General features: G+C 54.3%; 3 protein-coding genes across 18 annotated transcripts in view; 1 reads left to right on the top strand and 2 right to left on the bottom strand.

Annotated features, from left to right (window-relative positions):
* Nucleotides 1-9,093, top strand: part of NUMA1 (nuclear mitotic apparatus protein 1) — a 79,843-nt gene extending 70,750 nt beyond the window's left edge. For all 8 annotated transcript variants that reach the window (XM_008019992.3, XM_073019066.1, XM_038004895.2 and 5 more), the window contains 11 exons: nt 1,096-1,164; nt 2,551-2,670; nt 2,753-2,971; nt 3,093-3,250; nt 4,539-4,785; nt 5,694-5,922; nt 6,585-6,721; nt 7,127-7,303; nt 7,606-7,722; nt 7,848-8,069; nt 8,420-9,093. In XM_008019992.3, coding sequence (XP_008018183.1) covers nt 1,096-1,164; nt 2,551-2,670; nt 2,753-2,971; nt 3,093-3,250; nt 4,539-4,785; nt 5,694-5,922; nt 6,585-6,721; nt 7,127-7,303; nt 7,606-7,722; nt 7,848-8,069; nt 8,420-8,431 — 1,707 coding nt within the window. In that variant the 3' untranslated portion in view covers nt 8,432-9,093. The remainder of the gene's footprint in view (nt 1-1,095; nt 1,165-2,550; nt 2,671-2,752; nt 2,972-3,092; nt 3,251-4,538; nt 4,786-5,693; nt 5,923-6,584; nt 6,722-7,126; nt 7,304-7,605; nt 7,723-7,847; nt 8,070-8,419) is intronic.
* A 355-nt stretch (nt 9,094-9,448) lies between these two features.
* On the bottom strand, nt 9,449-13,913 carry IL18BP (interleukin 18 binding protein). 6 transcript variants are annotated; one of them, XM_008019998.3, is made up of 6 exons: nt 12,678-13,913; nt 12,344-12,428; nt 11,758-11,961; nt 10,669-10,792; nt 10,439-10,586; nt 9,449-10,207 (listed from the first exon to the last, which is right to left on the bottom strand). In XM_008019998.3, exons 2-6 carry the CDS (start codon nt 12,369-12,371, stop codon nt 10,127-10,129), a joined length of 585 nt encoding a protein of 194 aa, XP_008018189.1. In that variant the 5' UTR covers nt 12,372-12,428; nt 12,678-13,913; the 3' UTR covers nt 9,449-10,126. The 6 variants fall into 6 exon arrangements, with proteins under 6 accessions (XP_008018189.1, XP_008018190.1, XP_072875180.1 ...); XM_008019999.3 differs by having other exon boundaries at nt 13,318-13,913; XM_008019995.3 differs by having other exon boundaries at nt 10,103-10,207; nt 10,323-10,586.
* An 830-nt stretch (nt 13,914-14,743) lies between these two features.
* RNF121 (ring finger protein 121) overlaps nt 14,744-18,186 on the bottom strand; it is a 67,143-nt gene continuing 63,700 nt past the window's right edge. For all 4 annotated transcript variants that reach the window (XM_008020002.3, XM_073019071.1, XM_073019074.1 and 1 more), the window contains 3 exons: nt 17,437-17,570; nt 16,735-16,836; nt 14,744-16,185 (listed from right to left, as the gene is read on the bottom strand). In XM_008020002.3, the coding sequence (XP_008018193.1) occupies nt 16,065-16,185; nt 16,735-16,836; nt 17,437-17,570 (357 nt within the window). In that variant the 3' untranslated portion in view covers nt 14,744-16,064. The remainder of the gene's footprint in view (nt 16,186-16,734; nt 16,837-17,436; nt 17,571-18,186) is intronic.

The raw sequence follows: 18,186 nt of genomic DNA, 5'->3' as shown, positions 1-18,186 counted from the left end.
TGAAGGTGATATGCAAGGCAGCCCCCACAGGTTAGGGAGAATTGTGGGCTCAGGACACTTGCCCATCACTTTCTGGGGCTCTAACCCCAAGCACAGCATAGAGATGTCTGTAGCAGGAAGGCTGAGGGTGAAGTAGCAGGAGGGGTCTATACCAGATGGGGGCAGGGGAGTGGGGGGGTCACATGGTCTGGCTGCCTCTTTCTCACAGGAATCTTTGTGTTGCCTGAGACATCGAGGCTATAGAGCTAGTGTTAGAGCACCCTTTCCCTGTCACTCTCCTACCCAGCCACCCCAGGACTGCCGAAAAATTGGGCCCTCCTCTTCCTCTAAGGAGCCTGTGATAATGGGGGAGAATCAAAGTGAATAGCAAACAGTTAGCAATGGAGCCCTTGCCTCTCCCCTGTGCTGCCTGGTCATGCTTGAACTCCCAGAATACTTGAAGCAGCCAGGGGTGCATGGGGCTGTTATGTTCTTTCTTTTCCCCTACTCCCTGTGCTCCTCTTTGTGGGAGTTGGGTGGGCTTTGGAGTACATGTGCTACACCTGCTCTTGTCTTCCAGCAATCTGTTCCCCCAATGCTAACCACAGCAGCCATGCTGCTAGCACCAGCCCTAACAGCGTGTGGATGTTGGGAAGAGGTCTGAGCATCTGTGGGCTTGGGCTTTGGCAGTTTCTGGGAGGGAGGCATGAAAATTCATTGAGTATGTCGGCTAGAATTACAGACTAGGTCCTGGGAAGGTTGCGGCTGCAGAGTGGTGGCAGCAGCAGGGTGGTGGTGAGGTGGCAGCTGTCCAGAGTCAGTTCCGATTCTGGAGGTGACAGGGGTTGGGCAGGCCTCTTTCTCTGCAGGCTCAGGGTAGAGGCAAGTATGGACAGGTGGCCCTGGCAACATCTATGTGTTAGATTGCCTCACTCAGGCCCTGCCAAGCAGCCTGGGCAGCAGGCTGTTCCCTAATTGGAGGCCAGAGAAAGGGCCTGAGTTTATTCTAGGAACACTGGGGATCCTGGTCTGGGCCACCCCATGATGGGTGGACATCTGGGATGAACATCCAGGGGAAGTCCTCCTGAGTCTTCTGTCCTCCTCTTCCCTCCCCAGGTGGAAGAACTGAGGAAGAAACTGGCTGACTCTGACCAAGCCAGCAAAGTGCAGCAGCAGAAGCTGAAGGTGGGGCAGCTGGGGGAACGGTCTGGCCTCTGGACAGGGGAGGAAAGCTGTTCTCTAAGCTCTCGGGCCGTGGGGGTGTGGGGGCAGAGGAGGGGCACCCTGTGTTCCAGGCAGCCCTCCTAGGAAGCCTGTGGCTTAGAAGCCCCTGCATGTGTCTTCTGGGAGCTCTCAAGAGACAACTAGGGTGGTTCCCATCTCTCAACTGTCACTGTCCACTACAGCAGGTACTAGTCATGTGTGGTTATTGAAATTTATTAAAGTAAATCCAGTTCTTCAATCACACTAGCTACATTGTGTCCCTGCTCAGTAGCTACATGTGGTTAGTGGCTGCTGTATTGGACAGCGCAGATACAGAACTTTCCACCGTTGCATAAAGTTCTGTTGAACCATGTAAGTCCAGATAGTCTGGGCAGGGAAAGAATGAGTGTCACCAGTGTTGAATATTACAATGCAGTTTAATAACATTCTTAATGATTCCAACTGTGTCACCTTCTTTGGTTTAATACTTGCTTTCTGCAGTTCTAGGCTTCACAGCCTTTAGTCAGGGGCAAAAGAATTGGGCATCAGTGGTATTAGGACTCACTAAAGCCCTGGTGGGTCCTAGGAGTTGGTGGGAGCTCAGAACTTCATTTCATACCATGGTGCCACAGCATGTCTTGATTGCAATAAACAAATGTTTATTCTGCTCCTTGTGGGGCCTGTCCTGTGTTAGGAGAGGCAAAGGTGGGATGCTTCTATACAGTATCTACCGCAGAGTACTTGCTGGCCTTGCAGATGGACAGAGAATCAGGCCCTGTTCTTAAGGAGTTATAGTCTGGACAGGAGGCAGTGTGGGCATCATAAATAAGCCCCCACGGGCTTTTGGAGTTAAGTGGACCAAGTCTTACTCTGCCATTTAGTCATTGTTGCTATGGTCAATTTGCTTAAATCTTTGAACTCAGTTTCCTCCTCTGAAAAGGGGATGAAGTGACTTCTCAGAGTGGCTTTGAGGAGAAACAAGTTCCCCTGTCCTCAGAGAGCTCACATGCCAAGTGCCTCACTCCAGGCTCCGTACCTGGGTGTTCCTCGAGGATCGGTTCCCTTCCTCCTAGGGGAGGTTGTGTGTGCATGCAAAGAGGATGAGACAGTTTGTGTCTGATCTCAAAGAAGGCAGAGATAGGGCAGAAGCTGGTCAGGGAAAGGCCACTATGGATGTGGACTGAAGGGCGTGTGGACTTCAGGTTCAGTAGGCTCTAGTCGGGTGGAGTGTATCTGGGGTGGTGTGGTTTTCTTCCTCTTCCTAAGTGCAGGAGTCTGAAGCACCTCTGGAGCCCCAGTGGCTGATGCAGATGAGTGGACTTGGATAGAGGGGCCAGACCAGCTTTCCTGAGTGGACTTTCTTCTCAGGCTGTCCAGGCTCAGGGAGGTGAGAGCCAGCAGGAGGCCCAGCGCCTCCAGGCCCGGCTGAATGAACTGCAAGCCCAGTTGAGCCAGAAGGAGCAGGCAGCTGAGCACTATAAGCTGCAGGTAAGGAGCCCAGCCCCAGCCCATGCTACCTTCCTCCTGCCCTCCAGCCTCTGCCCCACCCACCCATCCTCTCTGCCCACAGATGGAGAAAGCCAAAACTCATTATGATGCCAAGAAGCAGCAGAACCAAGAGTTGCAGGAGCAGCTGCAGAGCCTGGAGCACCTGCAGAAGGAAAACAAAGAGCTGCGAGCTGAAGCCGAACGGCTAGGCCATGAGCTACAGCAGGCTGGGCTGAAGACCAAGGAGGCTGAACAGACATGCCGCCACCTTACTGCCCAGGTGCGCAGCCTGGAGGCACAGGTAAGAATTTGGCTGGCAGACTCACCTCACCCCTATCCCACTGGACCCCTGTGCCCTCTCCTCCTAGGCCACTGATGCCTTAGGTTTTTCTTCACTCTCCCCCTGGCCCTCTCCTTCTCAGGTTGCCCACGCAGACCAGCAGCTTCGAGACCTGGGCAAATTCCAGGTGGCAACTGATGCTTTAAAGAGCCGTGAGCCCCAGGCTAAGCCCCAGCTGGACTTGAGTATTGACAGCCTGGATCTGAGCTGCGAGGAGGGGACCCCACTCAGTATCACCAGGTCAGGAGGCACCCTTCCTCCCTATGTCTGTTGTTTATGGAGTACCCGCTGTTTATCAGGCTGTATCCTGGTGAGATAAATAAGATGTGATCCAAATTTATTCTTAGAGAAGAATAAAGAAAAACAGGTATTATACCAGATGTTTATTTAGGGCACAGTTGGAATAAAAAGCAAGCGGTCAAGAAAGGCTTCATGGAAGCTATCGCTCCTGCTGAGTCTTGAAAGCATCCATAGGTGTGTGTGCCAGGTTGACAGAGAAGAGCAGTATGAACAGAGGCTGTGAAAGAGCCTGACTAGGCTGAGATGCAAGGCCAGGAAGGCCCAAGATCCTAGAGGGCCATCTGGACTCCCCGTTGGAGACCGGCTATTAAGACTTGATCCTAAAGGCATTGAGGAAAACTTGGTGGCTCTAATTGAAAGGTTTAAGGGAGAAAAAAAAAGGAACCTTGGAAGAATTTGAAACTGAAGAGTACATGGTTAATTTCCATCTTAAAAAGATGATTCTAATAGCCAGTATAGAAGTTAGGACTGGAAATACATATGTTTTTATTAAACACTTACATTGTACTTATTTTGTGCCAGACATAAAGCACTCATAACAATTATACCTGATTTATCCCCCAACAACCCTCTGAGGTAGGTTTATTCTGTCTCCTTTAACAGATGAATCTGGGGCATAGAGGGGCAGTCACTTGCCCAAGGTCCCCCAGCGGTAGAGCTGGGGTTTGACCCTGTGCAGCCTGGCCTGAGTCCTTGCTTGTCACCACTCATCTGCCTCTGTCAGTGCCATGATGAGTCTAGGTGAGAGGAGATGAGACAAACCAGGGAAAGGACATGAGCATGGAGAGGGTATGGTTGAGAGAGCTGTTCAGGAGGCTTGGTGATTGGGCTTCCCAAGCAGGACAACGTAGGATTATGCCCATGTTCATGGTTTGGGGGCCTGAGTGGCAGGTGCTCGTATTCACTGAAATGGGAGATGAAGGAGGAATAACAGAGAAGTGGGCTTAGATTGGGACGTGTTTGCTGTGGAGCAGCCATGGGCATCTGGTGAGGATGGGACATCTGGGTCTGGGCATTACCACTATGAGGAGGTATTAGGAGAAGCCAGGGGAGTGGACTGAAGGGAAGGCCCAGGTCAAGGGCTTTCCTTGGTACCTCTGAAAATTCAGAGAGATAGGCTGCTTGACCTCATCTGCTTATAGTATGGGAAATGGTCACTTTGGAAAATGGCTGGACAAAATGCCTTCTAGCCCAAAGGACTGTACCTCAGCAGGTTTCCTTTCCATAGCAAGCTGCCTCGTACCCAGCCAGACGGCACCAGCGTCCCTGGAGAACCAGCCTCACCTGTCTCCCAGCGCCTGCCCCCCAAGGTAGAATCCCTGGAGAGTCTCTACTTCACTCCCATCCCTGCTCGGAGTCAGGCCCCCCTGGAGAGCAGCCTGGACTCCCTGGGAGATGTCTTCCTGGACTCAGGTCGTAAGACCCGCTCTGCTCGTCGGCGCACCACACAGATCATCAACATCACCATGACCAAGGTCAGGCTGTTGGGACAGGGGCTGCAGGGCAGCAATTCCCACTTCCTCTCAAGGGCGTCTTTGCATTGGGCACTCAGTCAGGAGCAGGCAGGGATGAGCAGCCAGTCCATGTTACAGTGGGAAAGCTGAGGTCTTAAAAAGGGCAGTGACTTGGTTAGGGGCACTTCTGAAGAAAAGGGCAGGGCTGGGATTAGATCCCTGCCTCCTGACTAAGGCTAGTGTTCTCTCCATGTATAGCACTGAGCCTGTACAGGGTGAAGGGAGAGAACATGGTGAAGCTGCAGCCCATCCAGTGCCTCCCAGCATGCCCCATGCAGCTGAGAGGCATTGTTGCTGCCCAGTGGACTGCCTGCCAGGCTGTGGGCCCTTGCCTTTGTTTCCACATCTTGAAGGGGAGGTTTGGGAGGAGGGGAGAGGGGCCCCGGTACAGCAGGGAGGACCTGTGTGTGCAGGGTGTCCCCTGCTACCAAGAAGTTGGGGAAGTTGTAGAAAATGGTAAGGGCCCTGGAAGCTTGGACTGAGGGACAGCAGAGGCTGTGGGATGAGCCTGACTAGTCAGGAGACAGCTCTGATACTTCCTAGCAGTGTGATTTGGGGCTAGTCACTTCATTTCTTTGCACTTCACCTCTAAAATGGGCCGATAAACACTCTGCATTCCCTCCCTCAAAGCATTATGAATAGACTCCATGAAAAAAATGTATAGAAAAGAGTCTTGACAACATCAGCACCACCTTGTGAGGGCTTCTGTCAACAAGGCCCATTTCTTGCAGACACACGTTAAGGGCCTTTGCAAAGCTGTTGGGAATGCATGGATGTGCCGTGGGATCTCAGGGCTTTGTGAGGGAATGGGAGGCTTCTGTATAGTGCCAGGGCCCACCCCATTGCAACAGATTCACTCTCTCTTCCAGAAGCTAGATGTGGAAGAGCCAGACAGCGCCAACTCATCCTTCTATAGCACGCGGTCTGCTCCGGCTTCCCAGGCTAGCCTGCGAGCCACCTCCTCTACTCAGTCTCTAGCTCGCCTGAGTTCTCCCGATTATGGCAACTCAGCCCTGCTCAGCTTGCCTGGCTACCGCCCCACCACTCGCAGTTCTGCTCGTCGCTCCCAGGCCGGGGTGTCCAGTGGGGCCCCTCCAGGTGAGGGGACTACAGGGACTTACTATACCCCAAAATTAGAATGGAAGGTGGATCGTGGCACAGGGAAAAGAGGAAAGCTTTTTAAAAATCCAAGGCTGGCCTCCTTGCTACCGTCCACCTCCACCTGCCCCTCCTTCCTGCAGCCTCAGGGCCTTCCTTACCTGCCCATCTAGGGGCTGGCTGTGTTAGGGGCACTCTTAGCCAGAGTTAAGGGCCTGGGATTCCCAGCACAATTGTGACACTTAGCTGTGGGGAGTCCTCCATGCCCTTAGGTGGTGATGGGCTGCTGGAAAGGCCAGGCTGGCCAGACTCTTCTTGGAAGCTCTTGTTCTTTGGGCACCAGAGAGCCCCTGGGAATCAATTCCTGGTCCTTAATTCGTTCCTCTGGGTGTTGGGCACCAAGCCTTGGCTGGTGAATAAGATGTAGTAGCAGCCTCTGCGTGTGACCTCTTCTGCCCTCTCCAAGGAGAAGGCGGCGAGCAAGCCCCTAGGATAGAAATAGTCTGTGTGCCATACTCCTGCACCTGTGGCACTGAATCAGATTGGTGTGCTGGGCTTCAAGTTTATGGGGTAGGTGGCAGCAAAGGCTGGCAAGATGCCAGGGCCAGCAGGCAACCTGCTGACTCTGGGCTCATTTGTTCCCACCTCCCTGCCATCCACAGGAAGGAACAGCTTCTACATGGGCACTTGCCAGGATGAGCCTGAGCAGCTGGATGACTGGAACCGCATTGCAGAGCTGCAGCAGCGCAATCGAGTGTGCCCCCCACACCTGAAGACCTGCTATCCCCTGGAGTCCAGGGTGAGCCCTGGGGTCACTGTGCAGGGCCTCCCATCCCTGTCCTCCCTTAGAATCCCACCTGCTGATCTAGCCTGAGCACTAGAGCCCTGGATCGCTGACTGGCCAAGGACAGGGAGGGTGACCTTGTCATGCTTCCAGGCAGAACAGACAGCAGGGAAGGTGCTTAGGAGTGAAGTCCCTGGGGATGAGCAGGAGCTCAGAGAGGAATCTGGTCGGGACTGCACTGCTTGTGGCCATTTGCCCGGGGTGTAGGTAGAAAGCAGAACAGGAAGGGAGGCCTCGTGAGAGGTAGGAAGGGTCCGCCTACCCTAAATGGCGGGCAAGTGCAGAGTTCTGGGACAGCCCCAGGTCCTGCTCCATCTCCACACAGCTACGGTCCACTGACTGCCTCTTCCACCCATGCAGCCTTCCCTGAGCCTGGGCACCATCACAGATGAGGAGATGAAAACTGGAGATCCCCAGGAGACCCTGCGCCGAGCCAGCATGCAGCCAATCCAGATAGCCGAGGGCACTGGCATCACCACCCGGCAGCAGCGCAAACGGGTCTCCTTAGAGCCCCACCAGGGCCCTGGAACTCCTGAGGTAGGCTTCTGGGTGTTGCTCCAGCATTGTGCCCAGGTCAGGCCCAGCTCACCAAGGACTAAAGGGAGCCTTCCCTCTCTCCCCTTCTCCTTCCCTCACTTCCCCTTCTCCGTCCCTCTCTCCAAGGGTCTAACCTATGGATGGGAACTGTTGGGAAGGGAAGCCTCTGGCCCAGAGTTGGGTAGGGGAGCAGGTTGCACAAGTTGACTTACAAGGTCCACTCAGCTCTAAGAGGACAAGACACCTGGCTTCAGATGTGACGACTCTTGCTACTGTCTGCCTAACTGTCCTGTTCCCCATAGTCTAAGAAGGCCACCAGCTGTTTCCCACGCCCCATGACTCCCCGAGACCGACATGAAGGGCGCAAACAGAGCGCTACTGAGGCCCAGAAGAAAGCGGCTCCAGCTTCAACTAAACAGGTGAGGCTGGGGCTGAAGGGGGATGAAGCGACGCCCTGGCAGGACCTTGCTGGCAGAGTGTCACACAGCAGGCTGGCCTGGGAAGGCAGCATTGGGTCTCCCGGTCTGACAGCCCTTCCTTGCAGGCTGACCGGCGCCAGTCAATGGCCTTCAGCATCCTCAACACACCCAAGAAGCTAGGGAACAGCCTTCTGCGGCGGGGAGCCTCAAAGAAGGCCCTGTCCAAGGCTTCCCCCAACACTCGCAGTGGAACCCGCCGTTCTCCGCGCATCGCCACCACTACAGCCAGCGCCGCCACTGCTGCTGCCATTGCTGCCACCACTGCCACCCCTCGAGCCAAGGGCAAGGTAGAGGCCACTGGCAGGATGGGGGAGGGAAACCTGATGAGAGCATGGGCACCCCCTAGACCGCCCCACGGAGTAGCATCCAAGACAGGCCCACGCCAGGCTGCAGGAGGGTGCAGGGTAAGAGGTGTCGCTGTCCTGGTAGCTACTCGTTACCAAGGAGAGAAGACAGATGGCCCCATTCTTACGGAGAGCACCCAGAGCTGCTCAGGCACAGCCAGCACCTGATAACCCCGGGGCTCACAAGGGAGGGGATCCAGATCGGGGCATGGGAGCAGGAAGAGGTCTTCCGAACCCGTGGGTGCAGGCTGGCATTCCAAGTTCTCATCTGGCCTTGTGACTGTTTCTTTCAGGCAAAGCACTAAAGGGCCAGTACCAGTGAGTGGCCCCACCTGTGTCGCTGATGCTGACCTCACCTGGTCCTCCTTCTACTGTCCCTCTCAGTGCCTTCTCTCAGCTCCCAGGCCAACAGTAGCCAAACCCCTAGAGACAGTGATGCCTGCCCGCACCCTGACCTGGTCCCTGGACCTTCACTGGCAACTTCTCAAGAGCTGGCCCAGGAGGCCTGGAGCATGGACAGTGTGGGCGCTCTCCCTACCTTGCCTCCTTTTTTCTTAAAGCAAAGTCACTTCTCCATCACAACCAGATTTGAGGCTGGTTTTGATGGCTGGGTCCTTGGGCCTGGCCAGTCTTCCTCTTAGCCTCTGGATCTAGAAGGGACCATAAGAGGAGTAGGCCCTGGTTCCTGCTCTCCTGGAGGCTGGGCCTAGCAGGGGCCCTCACTCTTGAAGTCCAGGACTGGGTCTGACCTGGTGGGAGCACCTGCCAGAGGATGCTCTTTCCCAGGATGATGGGCCTGTGTCTCAGGAGTGGGGTTAGGGGACAGCCTTCAGCGGCAGCTCACACCCTACCTTCCCCAGACTTGCACTGGGGTGGGATTTGGAGTGATGGGAAGGTTTTTAAGGGCCGGGGATGGATCTTTTCTAAATGTTATTACTTGTAAATAAAGTCTATTTTTCTCCCGTGAGTACTGAATTGCCTTGATCTATGTGGGAAAAGGAGGGGAAATCTAGGCTCTTTGGAGCCTACCTTGTCCCCACTGAGTCTTTCAGACCACCTCCTTTCTGTCATCCCTTTTCCTGGAGGCGCATCTTTCCAGGCTCTTCCCAGTCTCCATTACTGGCCTCTGCTCCTGGGGAGCATTATGAAATAAAAGAAGAGCTGTTCTCTCTTCTTTTTCAAGAGCCTGTGTTCCCCTGAAGCAGGTTTTGTCTTCAGCTTCTGTGTGGCAGTCCCTCTCTCCCATACTCCATACTCCCTCCTGGGACAGGCAAAGTTCCTGCGAGTGGAACTGAAGCCTAAATGAACAGATGTCAGGATGCCTCTACTGAATAATCCTTTATGAGGACCCATGTGGGGATGACACAGACACAGTGTGGAGCCGAAGCAGCCACTGCCCCCATCCCTTCCCTGGATCAGTCCATTAGAGTGAAGGAAAACAACAAAAAAACAACATACAGAAAGAAGACATGAAGTCTGCAGAATGTGGCCAGAGCTGAACAAGGGTAACTTCATTGAAGACGTGGCGTTTCAACCAGGCTTCAGAGTTCCCCTGCTGGGATGGTGAGGACGACGGGACTAAACGAGCAGAGACATGGGAGTGGGAGCTGTCTGGGGAAAGCAGGAATAGCTGGAGGCATCCGGAAAGTCATGTGGGAAATGTAGGTAGGGCCCTGGAGTGCAAGGCTAAGGCATCAACAGTCTTGGTGGTTTCTGAGCAGTAGAGCAGTGTGAGGAGTAGGATGTTAGGAAAGCTAATGGGGTAGGTAGAGAGAAAATGGCAGGAGGAGGAGGAGGCATTATTATAAGGAGGCTGCGATTTTCCAGGTAGGTGGGAATGGAGTTGGAATTTGGTGAGAGAAGGGACCCAAAGCAGAGGAGGAGGGGGTGCGTTGCTCGCCCACACGGCCTGCAGGCAGTCAGGGACTGTTCACTTCAGGTAGACGGGTAGGACCCAGGCTCTGGTCAAGGTCGTGCTGCTGCTGGCCCTGTGCTGAGTCTTAACCCTGCTGCTGTGGCCCTGTGCTGTGGCTGGAGGGCAGGGCTTCTTGGGTGGGGGGCAAGGTTGTCCTCAGCCCAGCCTAAGGAAGTGAAGGCAGACAAGGATCAGGCCAAGGAAACGAGGGACATCTCATCACTTTGCCCCAGGCCATGCCTCCCCTGCCCAAGACCCAAGTTCCTTTTTGTCTGGCTGACCTTGAGGAATGCTGGGCATTAGTTTAGAGGCTGCTCTGGCAGAGCCCACCCTTTCCTCCCCACATATGGAAGAAGAGCTCCTCCTGTTGCTGGAGGCCTCTTCTTGGGCTCCTCACCCAGAGCTGGGCCAGGATGACGTGACGCTGGACAACCTGTTCGGGGTCCATGAGCACACAGGAGAAGTTGGTGCTGTGCAGCGCAGGGGTCAGCTGCTCCAGCACCAAGGCCTTGTACAGTTGCGTACCTGTGCTCCCATGTTCCCGGCTGGAGCGAAGGGGAAGGAAAGGTCATGAGAGGGCCGCAGAAAAGGCCGCCTTCCCACCCACCTGGCTGCTGCGACCCTCACCTGGTGCTCCCCTCCCACAGCTGGCCTGGGAGGTGCTCAATGAAGGAACCATTGCCCAGCCAGTAGAGCACGCTGAAGTTGGGGAAGCGGCTGCAGGCCGTACAGGATAAGGTCAGCGTTCCATCTAGGGACACAGGCAGTAGTTAGCCCTTCCAAAGAGCAGGCCCTTCCCCTGCCCTGCCCTGCTGTGCCCTCCCTGCCAGCTCCCCTCAGTCCCCATGAATCTGGAACCTAGAGAACTGCTCTGCACACCACCCAGGTGGGAATGTCTGTTAAAGGGGAAGTGCAGTTGTCTCTGAGAGGCCCTAGCCCTAAACATAGGGGAATGTGAGGAGGGGTCCTTGGTTCACGTGATGACTCCTCTACTGAACCTGTCTCCTCAGGATGACCTTTTCTTTTCTTTTTTTTTTTTTTTTGAGACGGAGTCTCGCTCTGTCGCCCAGGCTGGAGTGCAGTGGCCAGATCTCAGCTCACTGCAAGCTCCACCTCCTGGGCTTACGCCATTCTCCTGCCTCAGCCTCCCGAGTAGCTGGGACTACAGGCGCCCGCCACCTCACCCGGCTAGGTTTTTTTTGTATTTTGTAGTAGAGACGGGGTTTCACCGTGTTAGCCAGGATGGTCTCGATCTTCTGACCTCGTGATCCGCCCGTCTCGGCCTCCCAAAGTGCTGGGATTACAGGCTTGAGCCACCGCGCCCGGCCAGGATGACCTTTTCTAGTGCCCAGCCTCGGTGACTTGGGAACCCAGGTGACAGAGGCAGTGCTGGATGGCTGCTGCTCCTCTGAGATGGCCAGAGGCCAGCAGGCTCTGGGTGGCGGGACTGGCCTTGGAGTTCACTGCAACCAAGGCTCTGGGAGGTCTGTGACCATTACTTACGTCTTGAGTTCTCTGTCCTACTTCATAGGGAGCATCTTGGGAGCTGTGCTAAGCCTGCACCCATGACAGTGGGTTGGGGAAGGAGAATGGTGCATGCTCAGTCCAGCTGGCCCAGCTGGTGGTGCATGGCAGAAGGGGGCTGGCGCTCAAGAGTCAACCCGACCCTGGGAACCTCTGTGCCCATAGCCCACCCTTGACCACTGTGCTTCTTACTCAGTGGCACTTCCACCTCTGGCCAGGTCACTTCCAATGCTGGACACTGCTTAGCTGCTGGGAACACTGGGGGCTGGGAGGGGCAGGGGTCCTTTGTGCTTCTAGATGAGGCAGTGGCAGCTGTGGTGGTCTGCGAGACAGGTGTGGCTCTGACCAGAAGAGTGATGATGTGGGCACACAGCAGGACCCACAAGAAGCTGAGGTCTGAGGAAAGGACAGTCACAGGTCAGCGGCTGGGCTGCCTGGGAGCGCTCAGCATCCTGGCTCGTATCTGGACTGGAGACAGAGTGGGCTGCCCGGGTAAGGATGTAACTCCAGCCCAGAGATGTCTGGGCTCTAGCCAGGGAATCAGAGTGGGAAGAGGGGCCCCTCAGCACCCACCCCTTTAGCCCCTTATTGAATAGAGTACAGAGGAGCTTTAGAATGGAGCCAGAGCCACAGCATCCGCCCAGGTTCTTAAAGCAGCAGCACCAGGTTTGTTGGCTGGTGTTTGCCTTGGGGTGAAGGCTCCTGGTTAGCCCATTGCTCCATTCTGTTCACAGACCTCACCCTACCCCTCCTGCCCATGCGTAGCCCCAAGGCCTACCTGGTGTCCAGTTGTGTCTCATGGTCATGATGCATGTGTCAGGAGCTGGTGAGCTGGCTCTTTATCTGTGACAATGTCCTCTTCTCTGGTGAAAGGTGGGGGAGGAGAATGGTAAACCACTCCCGCTTTTTCTCAGTAGCTGGCTTTTCCTCCCATAGCATAGCCTGGAGCTCCTTCAGCACTCAGAAACAGAGCTGGGGGGGTCATCAAGTGACAATCTTTCCCCACGCCAGCTCTCAGGACCACAAATGGTTATAAGATGCTTACCTAGTCCAATCTTACCCCTTCATTAGGGAAAGCAAAATTGAGACCCAAAGAGAGAATATGGACTCACCCAGTCACACAGGGAGGCAGTGCTCTCTCCAGCACCAGAGCTGCTTCTGGGAAGGGCAGGATGCCGAGCAATCCTTCTGGGAAAGCACTGCCCCCATCCTCTATTTCACTTTCACTTTTTAACCAGGGAATCCTGAGCAGCTGTTACACCTCTGCTTTAGCCAAAGTTCAGTGGCCAAAAACCTTCAGTTCTTGGGACCCCTACTCTCCAGATACCAGACTGGGATCTCTAACCTACCCCCACGCCACCCCCAGGGTCACCTAGGTGTGAACTAGGTAAGAGTCTCTCACAGATCAATTCTGTCCCATCCAAGTGTCAGGACTTTGGTGTTCACCTCCCCTCTTCACAGCCAGGTCTTTGTTTCCATATGAACAGGCATCTGCTTCCTCCTTCACCTTCACACTAATATTCAAGGGGACAACTTTCCTAGGCACTGGGGACCCCAAGTTGGACCATTTCAGGCTCAATGCCATACCAGCCCATCCACATCCTGGCCTTTCCCAGGCTCCCCACTCCCCCAGCCACCAGCCCCAAGGTCGGCTGCAACTCCCAGCACTCACCATCACACCCTCCGTCTCTCATCCTAGCCCCTCTGGCCAGAGCTACAGGTCTAGGTTCACTAGTAGTTCCAGACTCCTACCTGGCTTCCGAGAGGTCCTGAAGAAGCTTCCTTTCCAGAAGCTCCCCTCTAGGAGCTCCAAGACTCAAGTTAGCTGTGTCTAGCTGCATGTACACCCACCACAGGAAATACACCGAGAGCACTTCCCCCTTGTCTGTAGAACTCTCACGGCCAACCCAGGAACTGGCACACAAGCTCAAGAGCCAACCCTAACAGGAGGGAAGGGAGGGCACTTCCCGGGGAAGAGGCGGACTGGTTCAGCACTGGCTCCGGCAACAGAGGCTACACCAGAATATGAATCTGGTCACTGATGGGACAAATGGTGCTGGTGCTGGGGCTGCGGGAGGGCCAGGTTTCAGGGTGAGGCGTGTGAGGAACCTAGGATGCTAAATCTAAGGAGGTTCCCTCTCGGGGTCATGCAGTTATCCATGGAAGCAGAAAGACCAGGGCTGGGTGATCCAATGTGCATGCATACATTAAGTGTGGACAGGAGCTGCACGTCTGAGGTTTGTGACTCCTGTGATCAGGAGGGTGCAAGGGCTGGTGACAGAGCCAGGGAGGCCCACAGATGGAACTGGGTTTGGTGGATGCATCAGGAACACAGTCAGCTGTGATCTCAAGTTTCTTGTAGAAAAACCAGATTCATATTCCTAATTTAGACATAGGAGACTACAAGTCACATCCTTCTTCTCTAGGTATCCAGTTCACGTTTTTCCTCCTCTCAATTCCTCCCCCTACCTCTTGCCCCAGGGGCTTCTAGCACGTAAGATGCAGGGGAAATTCCTCCCAGGAACACCAGCATCTCCAGGAATTAGGTCAGGAGGCAAGGCTGCCTGGGGTTTCTGAGAGAGACAGTCCAGTGGGGGATGGTAGGAAGAGACAAGAGGACTCTGCCTTAGTGGAACCAAGGCCAGAGTTGGGCCAAGGGGAGATCAAGGGACTCAGGACTGTTACACATGAAAAGAGCTTTGGACAGCCTGGCCTCGGCTTCTCACCTGAGCCTGACATGGGGGTGGGGGAAAAAAGTGAAAGGGTGATCCCTGGGTCCTTTGACCAGCCCCATTCCCCTCTCTGAGGAGGGGAACAGCCCCACGGGTGGCATAAGCAGCAGGGTACCATGGGAAGCCACAGCTGGGGAAGAGAAGCCAAGGTTGAGTATGGCCCTAAGGAAGGCAAGTGGTGGCAGGACACTGGCCTCAGGCAGTGAGAACATAGAGCAACCTCAGTCTGAAAGCAGGCCCAGTGATGCCCCAGGCCCCCTTAGGCCACAGGACAGGAGCCTGGCATTCCACCACTCCTAGGGATGTCGGCAGGGGAACAGCCAGGAACAGCAGAAAGGCAGGCCCAACCATCCCCAGACCCTCAGGTCTCAGATGGGGGTTAGCAAAGGCAAGACACCCCTGGAGACCCCAGGGAAAGAGGTGGGAAGAAGAAAGCAAGATAAATGTTCAGCTTTCCAACCCAGCTCATGGAGCTTTATTCAGACGGGAGTGACAACATCCTGCTTGGTTCTTGCTGCCCTTGAAGGAGCAGGCCCTACTGGGTCATATTCCCTAGAAACCCAATGCCAAAGGCTCATGTTTGACCTCCCACTTTATTCAAGTCGCCTAGTACTAGGGCTGGGGCCTTCCTAGAAGCCCCCTCTCAGAACCTGTACTCACTTGGGCCTTATCCCTCTACCCACCCACCACTCTTGTTGGCAGGCCCAGGGGGGACCCATGAACGACAAAAATCATGTAGGGATATTCCCTGGACTGGGAATCCCCTGCCAGCTTCAAGGGCATATCATCTGACACAGGGAGAAGCTGACATCTGTCATATTCTTCTGCATCACGTGCAAACACACACACAGACACACACACATGCATACGCACTCTTAGGCTTTCAAGAAAGAAGTGATGTGGCAGAGTGACCGCTGGCACGTGTCACCACTCCACTGAAGGATCCACTGAAGAATGAGCTTGCACAAGGGGCCGTCAGTCATGGCTGCCAACAATTGCCCCACAGCCCAACTATATGACCTCTATTCTTGGCTGACCACAGCCCTGCCCACAGGCAAGTATCCATGGTGCTGATTCTTCCAGTTGTCCCAAAACAAATCTTCAATGAATTCTGAGGCCCCAAGGCTTCCCTTGTTGGACAAGTCACTGATAAGGTTCCACTTGCCTCAACCAGCCTATAGCTCCTGGACAGGGGGAGACAGAGTCAGACACAACACCTGTCCTGTTGTCCCAGACAGTGGGGGAGGGAGGACACTTGGGGCCTCAGTGCTCACCCGTGGCACCAGCCTGAGTACATTAGCTCTTCTATATAAGTGCACCAGGCTTGAGCCCCACACAGGGAAGAAGGGAGTGGGTGGGCTGAGGTCTTCAGCTACCTGGGAGCCCAGCAGTGTTCTCGGGCAGAGATGAGAAGGCTCCTTTAAACCAAAAATGTCAAGGGTCTGCCCCCACCCTGCTTAGGCAGGGAGGGTGAAGCCTGGAGGGGGGCAATTCCTATGCTCCACAATTTAAAAAAAAAAAAAAAAAAAAAAGTTTTTAAAATATATTCATCAAAATAGTTTTCTTTTAAAAAGCCCCCCACTGCTGACAGCCCCACTGGCTGGGTCTCCATCATATCCCTCCCCAGTCCGACACAACCGGAGGGGTCCTGAGTGGCCCAAGCGCCCCTTTGAGTCTTTCCCACCCAGGAGGTCTTTGTGGGCAGGGAGGAGAGTGCCCTGAGCTCCACGGCGTGTGGGGTGGGTTCTCCACTGATGCTCTTCGTCACTATTCCAGGCCCAGAATGTAGTTGATGCCTTGGACTAGGCCAATGATGACAGGCTGCCAGGCTACCAAGTATCGAAGCCAGTCCAGCAGTTGCCCATACATGACGTGAGGCCTCTCCCAGCTGTCAGTGTGTTAAAGAAAAGAGGCTCTGTGCAAGAGCTGCCAGGAGTGATCTAGCATGGGTGGTGGGGCTCCCTGGGTCTGCCCCACTTTCCAGCTGCTCCACAGCCTAGAGGAATGGAGGCTTTCTGGAAGGGCCCAGCCTCACTTCCTACTCAGCCTACTCCCAACTTTGCCCTCCCCCTCCTCTTCCTCCTCACAGCCTGTCCGTTGGAGTAGAGCTGAACGCAGAGAATGCAGGAGGCAAACAGAGGGGACTGGTACAGGAGGCAGGGCAACCCTGAGAGAGGTAGAGAGAGAAATCCTAGTTCCCCACGACTAACATGCAGGGATGGCCTCCAGTAACACATTCTCTAAGAAGGAACTGCCAGTGTAAGAAAACACAGCCTAAGGCTGACACAAATCTGTCTGTCTGTGACAATGGCTGCAAGGAGGCTGAGAATAGGTTGAGGGCAGAACTGAGGGCCCCAGGAAGACCCAAATGCAGGTCACACTGTCCAGTACTTTCTTCCCACAGCCCACTCCCAACAAGGACCCCAATAAAGGATACGGATTGCTGAACATCCTCTTGAGGTCTACCTTCTCTTTGCAGTAGGGACACGTCTGCTTCTTTCCCACGATGCACCAGCCGCGGATGCAGAACTCGTGGAAGCTGAGCACCGCTGGTCAAGGGAAATGGTGAGAGCCAGGGCGGCACTCCAGCCCCAGGCCAGTCTTTAAAAGATTCAAATCCTGCCTTCACGCTTTATCAGCTCTGTAATGTTGGGCAAGTCCCTCTGTCTGAACCTGTTTCCTCACATGTAAAGTAAGGATAATGATCCCTGTCTCACAAGATTGTTGTGGGGCAAAATGGAGACGACACGTGGCTCTCTCAACATAGGCACAGAATGGGAGCTGGGTAAATACGTGATAAATATTAGAAGTGTTATTCAGAATAGGGGATTTGATGCTAAACTGAGGGATCCCATTAGAGGGTCCTCTTCCCCTGTGACTGGTCAGATCTCAGGTCAGCTAGCATAGCCTCACTAGCTACAGCCTCAGGTTCCTCTCAGACCCAGCCAGGCTGTAACCACTGTTTACCTAAGAGTGGCTCTGATCTGTGGGAAAGCACAGGGAAGGCAGCCCTCTCGTGGCTCTCCTACACTCAAGGGTCTGGACAGCACACCTAGGGTCATGACCACCCCCTTTCTCTCCCTCACTGGAGTGTGCAGGTTGCAGGAGAGATGTGGCCCAGGAGCTCGAGGCAGGATACACATGATTGCAGGACAGCCTATACGTGTTCTCAATGATCCCCTCTTCACTGACGTCCACAAAGATCTGCTGCCCACACACAGCACACACGCTGTCTGAAAGATGCTTGGTAGGCATGCCCGACTCGCTGTAGAACTGAAGGAGAATAGCAGGAAGGAAAGATAGGAAAAGCTGTGAGAAGCAGCCAAAGTAGGAAGCTCCACAGAAGCCTCAGGACTTCTAGAGAGGAGGCACAGTGGCAGGGGGAGGCCCACAGTTAGAGGACATCTTTTTTTTTTTTTTTTTTAAACTGTTTAGAAAAGGTCATCTTTTACAAGTCAAAATGACATCATCTTTGCTGGGCAGATGGGGAGAAGTGACCGGACTAGAGAGAGTTGGGAAGTTAGATGTAACAGGACCTGTAGACTGGGCTAGATCAGCACCAAAGGATAAGGGAAAGAGGAGGGAGAAGGACTCGGGGCTGGTGATCAGGAGCTGTGTCAGGCAAGCCATTCTGTCGCTAGACTACGGTTCCATCAGAAATGGAGAGCAATATTCTCCAACATTTAAAACAGTGAAATATTAAGTGCCATGTTGGTTTGGTGACAAGGGCATTCTCAGACATCTGTGGCAGCAGCAAAAGGGGTTCAAGCCTTTTGGATAGCATTTAGCATGGTGTCTCAAACTGTCGCACCTTTTGACCCATTAATCTCACTTCAAGGAATTTAAAGAAATAAGAGGAAGTGTCAAAAAAGTTTCACGAATACAGATA

The sequence above is a fragment of the Chlorocebus sabaeus genome, chromosome 1 (genome assembly GCF_047675955.1).
Source record: "Chlorocebus sabaeus isolate Y175 chromosome 1, mChlSab1.0.hap1, whole genome shotgun sequence".
NCBI lineage: Eukaryota > Metazoa > Chordata > Mammalia > Primates > Cercopithecidae > Chlorocebus > Chlorocebus sabaeus.
This window is presented reverse-complemented; position numbering and strand designations above follow the sequence as displayed.

Excerpts from the sequence above, each read along its gene's own strand:
- IL18BP (XM_073019079.1), bottom strand. The coding sequence starts at position 12,371 with ATGACCATGAGACACAACTGGACACCAG. Across the intron at positions 11,962-12,343 it reads GAGACACAACTGGACACCAG|ACCTCAGCTTCTTGTGGGTC; the intron begins GTAGGCCTTGGG and ends TCCTTTCCTCAG. Across the intron at positions 10,793-11,757 it reads AGAGGTGGAAGTGCCACTGA|ATGGAACGCTGACCTTATCC; the intron begins GTAAGAAGCACA and ends CTGTGTCCCTAG.